Source organism: Sesamum indicum, linkage group LG5, assembly GCF_000512975.1.
Source record: "Sesamum indicum cultivar Zhongzhi No. 13 linkage group LG5, S_indicum_v1.0, whole genome shotgun sequence".
NCBI lineage: Eukaryota > Viridiplantae > Streptophyta > Magnoliopsida > Lamiales > Pedaliaceae > Sesamum > Sesamum indicum.
Window position 1 is genome coordinate 793,360 of NC_026149.1, and position 10,991 is coordinate 804,350.

At 32.0% G+C, this 10,991-nt stretch overlaps 1 protein-coding gene across 1 annotated transcript in view; it reads left to right on the forward strand.

Annotated features, from left to right (window-relative positions):
• LOC105161465 (dof zinc finger protein DOF5.1-like) overlaps positions 1-1,605 on the forward strand; it is a gene marked incomplete in the record, with an annotated part of 1,820 nt that extends 215 nt beyond the window's left edge. The window contains 2 exon segments of the mRNA XM_020693682.1: positions 264-915; positions 918-1,605. Coding sequence (XP_020549341.1) covers positions 264-915; positions 918-1,216 — 951 coding nt within the window.

A 10,991-nucleotide genomic window follows, 5' to 3' on the forward strand; every position in this document is an offset into this window, starting at 1 on the left:
TCAGGTGAGGCTTTATTTTTTTGTGGGTTCTTGATGTGAATTTTCGTATGCTCTCCCATGGCTACCTTAGCAGCTTCTTTGCCAATAAAGCTAAAACATTCAAAAGATAAATATTCTTCCCCCCCTCCCTTTTTTGGTTTGATCTTCTTGATTCTTTATTTTTGTTCACCTCCCTCGACTTTATTAATTTCTTTGAATATGCAACCTTACGCGTTTTCATTTTCTTGCGCTTTTTTTTTTTTTTTTTTGGGGTCTGATTTTTGCAGAATCATCAAATAATTGGAAGCAGCAGCTCCAACCCTTTACTCCCACCACTAGCGCCGCCCCCGCCGCCTCCTTCTCAGCCTCATGGTGGTGGTGGAGCTGGATCAATCCGCCCCGGCTCCATGTCGGAGCGTGCTCGTCTCGCCAACATACCTATGCCCGAAGCAGCCCTCAAATGCCCTCGTTGTGAATCAACAAACACAAAGTTTTGCTATTTCAACAACTACAGCCTTTCTCAGCCACGCCACTTTTGCAAGACGTGCAGGAGGTACTGGACCAGAGGCGGCGCGTTGAGAAACGTTCCGGTGGGCGGTGGGTGCCGGAGGAACAAAAGAAGTAAGTCCACCAGCTCAAAGTCTCCGGCCAGTAACGACCGGCAAACCACCTCCAGCTCAACCAGTACTATTTCTGCCAACAGTGGCGGTGCTAACTTATTAGGACTCTCGCCGCAGCTTCCGCCTCTAAGATTCACGTCTCCTTTAAGCCAACTCACTGAAAATTTCGCAAGTGATATGGGCTTGAACTATAGTGGGATTTCAGCTGCGATGGCCGGAACAAATGAGATGAACTTTCACGGGGTTAGCAGTTTACTTGGTGGTGCAGGAGGAATGTCTTCACTTTTATCAAGTGGTGGTGGCGCCGGCGGCGGCATTGAACCTTGGCGGGTTGGCGGTTGCAGCAGATGCAGCAATTCCCTTTCTTGGGTGGTTTAGATCCATCGCCGTTGGGGATTTACCAATTTCAGGGCGGCGAATCAGGGTTAGTGGGCAGCGAGACGACGAGGCCTAAACTATCGAGCTCGCTGTTAACTCAGATGGCGTCAGTGAAAATGGAAGAAAACCCTGAGCTGAATCTGTCAAGACAATTACTGGGAAATGATCAGTGGAATGCAACCGCTGCTTGGACGGAACTTTCCAGTTTCAGCTCTTCTTCCACAAGCAATCCCTTATAATTAATTAATAATCTTGAATTATATATATATAAATATTATATTTTGGTGGGATGGAAATTGGAAGCTGTTCTTGGTGGAAGAACCCTTGTGATCTGGTGGAACCAAAGACTGGTTAGTGTACGGCTGTGATCGGCCGAGAAACCCTAGAAATGGTAGTTTTTTTGTTTTTTTTTCCTTTTCCTTATTAACTTTGATTTCTAGCCTAATATGCCTACTCTGTACTGCCAGATGTTAATGTTTATTAGAGAAGTGAGTGTGTGATTTCTTCTTCTAGCTTTTTGTTACACATACGGAGATCTAATGCTTTTCAAGAAGGCCTGCCCGCCCGTAAGCTAATTAATTCCGGGTTCTTCGTATATGGAATGCAACTACATTTCTTCCATTGTTAATTTCAGGTGAAATAATTCATTGTGTGTGTGTGTGTGTGTGTTGGCTTAATTAGCACCTGGAAATGCAGGACTCATGAAGTTGAACAACGAGAATTTTAATTCAAATCGAGTTTGGTCCAACTTGAACCAGTTACATGAAAAGAGCAATACGTTTCATGTTTAGCTAGACTGATACTAGGGTATTTACATGTTAATGAATCATAATGTAATTAGACTTGCATTTTCCAGGTTTCTATATGTAGATATATGCTTTCTTAATTGCCATCTCCATCTCTTGTGATGCATAAATACAATGTTCTAGGGGAAATTCTAGTCCAAACTAGGTTTGACTGAACCAAATCAATCACATAACAAGTCTCAGTTTTTCTTAACTTTACAACAATCACAAAATAAGTATATTGCAGTTACCATATGATTGATTCAGGTTTGGGCCGAACTACAATTTCCCATGTTTTGGGGCATGATCGATGGTGCATGCATGAGTGATTCTTTGAGTAATTTTTAGTTGGTGGTTTGAGCTTTAGGACAAAGGTTGTATCCCTCATGTATATATAGCAAGCTAATTGCATGCATGAGATTGACACCAGCTTTATTTTGAAGTCTTGTGTTTATATATTCTGAAGGAACTCAAAGATATATATTATATACATTAATAATAATTAAAATTGGAATCAATCTCTGTCAGGGATTCTAATTCCTTGAGCTTTTCTTTAATTTCTGGATCCAAGCACGTGATAATCAGTCTTTCATCTGTTTTTAAATTAATCTCCTAATACTTCCTTTCCTTATTCTAATTAATTCCACATATTTAAACTTTTTTGAAAATACATATTTAATTTATCAATGGTTCCTATTTATAGTTATTCATTTTAACTTCAATGTGTCTTAGCTTTTTATTTTTTAAAGTAAAATGGTTATAATTATATTATGAATCATTTTTCAATTATCAACAATCAATGTATATACCAATTATTCATATATGTAATGACCAATTAATAACTACTATTAAAGTAGACCAATACTCATATACTAGTGTGATTCAAACCCATCAAAACATCAAACGGGCTCATATATTCATGAATTTCATTAAATATTTGTTCGGATAATTCTAGATTTAAAGGTTCTTAAATTCTTTGATTTTAATTTTGAACTACATTTTATTGGATATTGATAAATTTTAATTTTTTTTCAAATGGAGTCATTTAAAATTCTTAATTTTCTCCAGATTCTCCCCTAAATCAAAATCCATCAATTCAAATACACCCTTACTTAAAAGAACATTTTATAGCTATTGGAGTTTGACGAATTTATTCTGACCTAATCTTTAAATTAAAAAAACATTGCTTTTTCTGATTAAATGAACATATATATACATATAGTACTTAAAAGGATGGGTTGTTTACACTTACACCCTACTTGGAAATGTAAAATTATATTATTTTTTTGTTCAAATCAGTTCCAAAATTACAATTACTCCTCCTTTGAAATTCACCGTTTACACCTCACCCCCTTTTGTTATGATTTAGACGAAAAATGTTAACTTCAGCAAAAAAAAAAAAAAAAAAGAAAAAAAGAAAAAATTACGTAAAATTTTAATTTTTTACCTCTCATTTAATATTTTTATGTAATAATTTTGTACCTATAAAAGAAAAATATAATAATGTTAATCGCTCTATATATATATATTATATTTGTCCCCTTATAAATATAAAAACAAACATGGTAATATTAAATGAGGAAAAAATTTAAAAATTGTATGTAATATTTTTTATTGGCATCAGTATTTTAAAACTTCTTCTAAAAAAATGTACATAATTTTGTATTTTTAAAAGAGTTGAAATATAATTAACTCTTAAAAGAATTATTCAAATACACAGTCTCACATGCATGTTATAAGATAGTAATATCTACAATCATTTTCACACATTTCACACTGATAAAATTAAAGGAATTACATAGAATGCTCAAGCTTCTATGGTTGGTCGGATACCTAATAATTACCGACAGACTATGTCGTACCATATGTGAACCAGTAGGGTGTAGGAAAATCCAAACTAATAACTTTTGACCGGTTCCGAAAAATCTATCTAGATGTTAGTAATTGTGTGCACTTCCCCAAGAAAACTTCTTATAGATCTCTCTCATCAGATTACGTCCAATGTGGATAAATAACTGCCCTATGATTTCCCAATAATTAATGTATATATATATATATATATATGAGTGTGAGTGTGTGTGTGTGTGGGTTGGTGAATGTTTTTTAAACTGATAGTTTTCGATTTTTCCTACGTACGTAATCGAGACAGAGGAGATGAGATTGGACAAGATTCTCAAAAGACACCCAATTTCATGCATTGCGCACTCAATTTCACACATAAAACGTACATCATCATCATCATCATCATTCAAATTCTCCTTCCAATTATTCCCAAACCCAAAAAAGGTATTCAAATCCCAGAAACCAAAAAAGTTTCTTAGAAGAGACCAGAAGAGAGAGAGAGAGAAAGAGAGAGAGAGAGAGAGATAGAGAATTTTCTCGATTTCTGTACCCCCAATGCAAGAATCACGTAAAGACTAGGGGATGAAAGATGAACGCAACAAGTCGAAGAAGGGATTTTTGAAACTTTCATGCAGACATTGCACGCGTTTCTGATCCGCGTGGAACGTCTCTGTATCTATCTCTCATGGGTGTGTGTGTGTGTGGGTTTTTTCTTCTTAGATACTGATGATGTGAGGAGGGGTTGTCAGTTTCTTCTGTGTCAAATGGTCATGCTTCTGACAAAAAGATCTGTCTTAATTTCTTTTTTTTTTTTTCCTTTTAATTTCTTATTTTAAGGGAACAAGAACTGATACATATATATTGTTTTCTACTCATCAGTTAATTTTTCTAATTTTTTTAGATTTAATTTAATTAAAATTAGATCAATTATATGATACGTACAATATACTTAACGTGTAACTGGTATATAATTAAAAAAAACAATTAATTATATAATAAATATATTATATTTATTTTATGATCATTTTAATTCGATCAAATTTAATTTAAATTAAAATTTTAGGTCTGCGATTGTCTTGTCTTTTGCTAGTACTATTTCCTCTTTGACGAGTCAATATAATTTGGGGAAATTACGCCCACTGAGATTTACATAGGTTGTCTATCTGTACCTTTTATCACTCCATGGAGGATAAAGCAACTTGTAGCTACTATATAGCTAGATCAGGGGAATGACGACATCAAAGTATATATCTATTGCTAATACTTCTTTTTTTTTTTTTTAAATTTAAATATTATAAGTACATATCATTATATCCACCAATAATCTATTAATAAAATGACAAAAAATAAATATCTACACTTTTATGGAATTAAAATTCATGATCTCCTAATCAATTAATAAAAATATACAAAATATATAGAATTAAAATTCATGATCTCATATTATACAGAACCTCATTCAGGTGTAAGATCAAGGTCGTCTTGAAAGTAGTTCAGAGCACAAGTGTTTGGGAACTTGAGAAAGAAAGAGATCGTTAGGCTCATTCAATGGTTCCCAGCAAAGATCACGAATGCTTAAGTTAGTTTGTGAGATCAGAAGGAAAACTTATAATTATTGTGTGAAAGTAATAAATGTCTTATCGTGACCCAAAATAGTTGTGGGGTATTTATAGAACCAAACTTCTGTACAGTTTCAAATGACGTGATATCGGGCTCTTAAGTATAAGATAATCGATGGTCCTAATTTCGGGTCAAAGGGCCATGTTGAATCGGTGAGATCTTATATGAATAAAAAAAATGCGGATATTTGTCCTGTAAAAAGATTTTGCCTTCATGGAGGCTATTTTGGTCTTCTTGTTGTTACGACCAATATATATATCCCTATCAACATGCCCAATTGGTAAACTTATTTTCTTTATGTTGGGCTTTCTAATTTTTTGTGGTACTCAAATTCGTGATTTATTTTTCACAAAAATAAGGTATTGTGCCACTTAATCGTCTCGACCTAATTGGTAAATAGTGCCATTTTTGGCAGCCTAACATTTGTTGCTAACGGACAAAACAACAAAGTGGATGATCATGAATAAGATTCCTGTCTAGCCCTAAAAAATTAATAAAATCAGGCTTACAAGCATGAAATTAGGAAATAGTGATGTCATATTGGAGATCCATGTATAAATCCCTAGCTAACTAAAACAAAGTCTTTGTAAGAACCAACCAATCAATATTGTTTCCTTGCAACATGCAGGACCACGTACGCAAGTAGTGAATTCTATTGGAAACTTGTTCACCCTAATTCTGTTTATATATTAATTATATTATACATTATCACTATTAATTATATATATAATCATTTTTTAATGTTTTTATAGCAATATTTTTCATTAGTTTGCTTTGAATTTATCATAAAAAAAAAAAACAATGGATTGTAGCGAACGTGTCCATCGTCTTTGAAGATGAATTGAATTTTTTATTATTCATAATTTTTCATTTTGTATTGTATTTAACAAATATATCGTAGAAATAATAAACCATCTTTATTAAAAAAATTGAAAAAGAACATTTGCAGATATATACATATATATGTAATAAATATGAATTTGTAATAAAAAATTGAAATGAATTAGATTACAGGTGGAATTCTAATGTTGAAGGGAAGGAATCTTTGGTATTAATTCACTTTTGTAAGAATCAAGGCTCCTTACCAACAACGAATAAAGTCACTATTCTCATCCCCACCCCTACCCCTCCCTTCAATAAAGCTTTCTTTTTTTGATCTCTCCCCACATATATATATATATATATATATATATATATAATATTTACACACACAAACACTGCAGACACAAACACAAATGTACATATGTATTATAAACTCAGAGATAATCATGCAGATTTGATTATTTGTCGGTTAGTTGTCTTCGTTCTTGACTCATGATGATGATCATCACTTTAGATGCATACACTAATTACTTATTTAATTAATTACATATATTATAATAATTAATAAATATCCTAATTAATAAGTGAGATCCCAAGATATATTGCCTATACATTCAATACATTATATTAGTGGCATGTTTGGCTCGGAAATTGAAGCCAGATCTTGCTTAATTAATCCCATATTATTATTTTTCATCATCATCATCATATGCATGCAGCAGCTTTCGCTTTTTATAAGGTTGTTGCAGTGAACATGTATGGTATGTGCAAAATGATCATCGTATACGCAGTAGAGTATATATATAGTATTTTTTTTTTCCATTAATAATAAGAGATAAATTATATTAACTCAATTTCGATATTAATATCTTAATTAAATTCATATATTAATACGACTAAGAAATGATAAATAAATACCCGCACATCTAGTTAAATTTAAAGACTCATAACATCAAACTTATTCATAAGATCTCAACGTACGTCTTAACAACATCAAGAGTAAAGTGGAAATGAAGGGTTGAGATAGATTCCAAAGAGGTCATTGTCCTGATCATGCACGTTGCCTATGCCTGCCCTCAATCATGCATATTACAATATTTATGCGTCCCCCGAATCTGATTCCCATTTTTCCACCTCAAAGTTTCCCACCACCTGCCCTACGTACTGCACCCTCACTATCATTACTATTATCTATCTATCTACCTCTCTCTCTCTCTCTATATATATATATATATCTTTTATTTTAAATTAATATTTCATATTATTGTATTTTCATTTCATATATATATATATATACACACATATTGGGCTATATATATATGTGTATTAAAATATTTCTTAATATCAATATGTATACAATTGATATGAATTGAATACAAAAAGCATTCGTGTATGTGGATATATGCTATTAAGATATATAAAAGTTGTACCTAAATTAATTAGCTTAGATATCGCATAATAAAATTATCAGTATTATTACTAATTTGTTTCACTTTAGTCCCTCAAAAGTTAATGGGGATATTCCAAAAGGATATATGTACTAACATACGTTTTACAATCATAATGATCTAAAAATAGCAACATTTTCTTTTTTTTTTTTTTTTAAGGTGAAGAATTCAAAATAGCTCAAATAACCAAAATTCTCTTCTACAGATAGAATTTAAAAGTATTAAATATGATGGGGATAAAATAGGCAAAGCCCAAGATGTAAAAGGAGGCTCCAATGACAGTATGGGCCCAAGAACGAAATTTGCCCATTAGTGTCCGTCAAGTACACAAGTCAGCGAGAAATGCTGGATATGGGATACGTGTTTGCGTCCTTGGGAGTACAAGTTGTTTGGGGTATATATATACCCCAAGTATTTATGAAATTTAAGGTCACTGTTTATTAGCCAACTCTTACTGTTTTATACCGATACACGACCTAACTTGAGCGTTAAAGTACTTGCGCAGGATCTAGTCCGACATCTCTTCATTGTGCAAATCCCAAGCTCGTTCCCAAGGTTCTGAACCCAAAAGTCCAACGAGAAGCGATTTTTGAAAATCGGACCTCATCAAATAATACAAATTATATCATATCAGCATAGTACTACTAGTATAATATACAATATATTATTTGATGCTTTCACATTCAAAAAAATAAAAAAAAAAAAAAAAAAAAAAAAAACAAAGTCGGACCATTGATGAAAAGGGTAGATGAGTTTGTAGAGGATAGGAACAAGAGGGGCCATCTCTACACTACTAGTGCTGCTAGTCAATTACTACACACTACGTACTAATCCTTGAGAAAAGTTTCTCTGTCTTCCGCCTTCTTTTCTTTTTTTTTTTCCATTTAAAATAATTCTTTTCTATGATTGGTTCTATTTATTCCATAAAGCCAAAAGCTATATGTCCTCTGTTTTCATTGTTTAATTTGCCCTAAATTTTCTAAAGTAATATTATTAATTATTACTTATTCATTCCTCCATGCCCCAATTAATAATTTCTACGCGCTCCCAATATTATATTTTTGTTTTTAAATTGATTCAACACCTAAATCTGTGTAGGGCACACCAAAATTTAAGGAGCTTTGACGTTTTAATTAAATAAAACGCGTAATCAAAGTAGTATTTATTCAAAGACGACTTATAAAGTAATTGCATAATTAGGGTCGAAAAAATAATTAAATTAATCGATGTTCAATTCAAAATTGATTGTCAAAAATTCGTTATTTTACAAACCAAACTTGAACTAATTATTTTTTTTATTTGATAGATTTTCAAACTCGATTCAATTAGCCAAAAAATAATAAAATATATTTGAAAATATTAAATTATTTGACTTTGACTTACGTTTAATATAACTAAAACTGCTCGCTCAAATTCGTTTTGATTAGTAATCAAATCAAGCTCAAACGTAATTTTCTGAGCTCGATTGTGATTCAAACAAACCCAAATAACAGTACGTTCGACTCAAAATTTGACTAATTTACATTTACAACTCTACATGTGTAATTAATTTTAATGTTAAAAGTGTTGTTCAATTGGTCTTATTGAATTGGCCACACACCCATACACACGTGTGTGTATATATATGTATGTATGTATTTGTATGATAATAATGAATTTATATTTGGAGATGTAACTTTATGGAAGTGGGTTGTCGCGTTTCTGCTAAAAAAAACGAAAACGAGTAACACGATATCGGCCACTTATTTATTAGTGGTTTTCGTTGTTTGCTCCGTCGTCGATCGCGCCATGCATGCAAGCAACCATTATCTGCATGATCGCATGCACGATTACGTGAAAACGCACTTACGTTTGTTGCTTACTTTTTTATCAATTTTTGGTTTCATTGAAAGACCACCATCAACAATTGAAAAAATATAAAATATAAATTTTTTATTTTGTATATATTTTATTAAATAATAAATATTTTATTTTAAATAATATTTATAAAAATTGCACGCGCGTAGGATATGCCACAAATTAATAGTGTAGTTAAAAGGGGGTGAACTTATGTCTCAATTATTTTGATATGTCAATTTTTATATTTAATTTATTAATTTATTTGATAACTTTCATCCCACCCATCTAACTTCCGTCTCCCCCATTATCTTTTGCTAGTTCTTTTTTTAAATTTTTATTTATTTTTTTGTTATTATTTTTGTATAAGTTTAATATTAATATATTATTTTATATATTTTTATTAAATAATAAAATATTATAAATATTTTATTTGAAATAATATTTAAAAAAGTTACGCAAATAAAGTGTGCCACAAATTACTAGTTTAATATTAACATCTTAACACAATTTACAACATTGGACGGTATCTAAGGTCACCAATGAGTCGTTGACGAGGCCACGTGTTATAGAATTATGAGTTTAAATTCTACTAATGTATTAATACTTTTCTACTTTAATTAATAATTTGTTATGATAAAATTTATTGGTTAGTTGTAGGTTTTACGTTGATTATTAATATGTTGATAGTTATAATTATAAATAGTTAAGTTTTATCAAAATTGTAAATCTGTTTAGGTGAAAACCTCAATATTAGGAAACTTTTATAACATAATTACACTTCTTTCAATAAAAAAAAAAAAAGAAAAGAAAGAAAAATATAATTACACTAAAATATCTAAGTGGGCCAGACCAGGACTATCATTTACACTGTGTTGGATTTTAGCCCAATATAATGAGCCCAATAAGTGATTACGTGAAATTTAAGCCGAGCCCAATTCAGCCCATAAATTGGTGACAGAACTGTACGAACGTTAATCAACTTTGGGGGTAGGATTTTAGCTCAACGAACGTGATGATCCAATATTGACATGCACATGCGAAACGCATTATTCGTAGCTTGTTTGCGAAATTTGGGGGAGACAAGTCAAATCTTGCCGTCGAAGGGGACAGAGACTCGAAGCTGTTGAACGAAGTTCAAAACTTGAAATAGTGGAAGCAATGGCGGATGAAGACCCCAATTCAGTTTGCAATGGGTAAGATTGATGTGTGGTTTCTTGCAACTATTGCTTGATTAATTTTCTTGCATCATTTTCTCAATAATGTTAACGTTTCATCGAAAAGTAGTTTGATGGGCAAAGATTTCTTTTTTTAGGTTGTTCTTATGTTCTTTGGTTTGATCGGACTGGAAATCCGGATTGAACAAAGGAAAACAGGTGTGGTATGAGTTGTGCGTCTTGCTCTGTTCTTGTTAAGGAGGAGTTTTCGTTGTCGATTTTTATCAGTGTGTATGTAACCAAGACGCAGTGATATATAGTAGAACAGCATCAGGAGGCTTATTATACTTTCTTAGGATGTACTGATAGATGATTGAAATTAGAATCATTTTGTTGCACTTACATTTATAAGATGTTCATATTCTACCGCATAGTCGAAGATGTTTAAAGTTTTTTTTTTCTTTTTCGTGATGGCATGTTGGGGGAAGATCAAGAACCTATGCT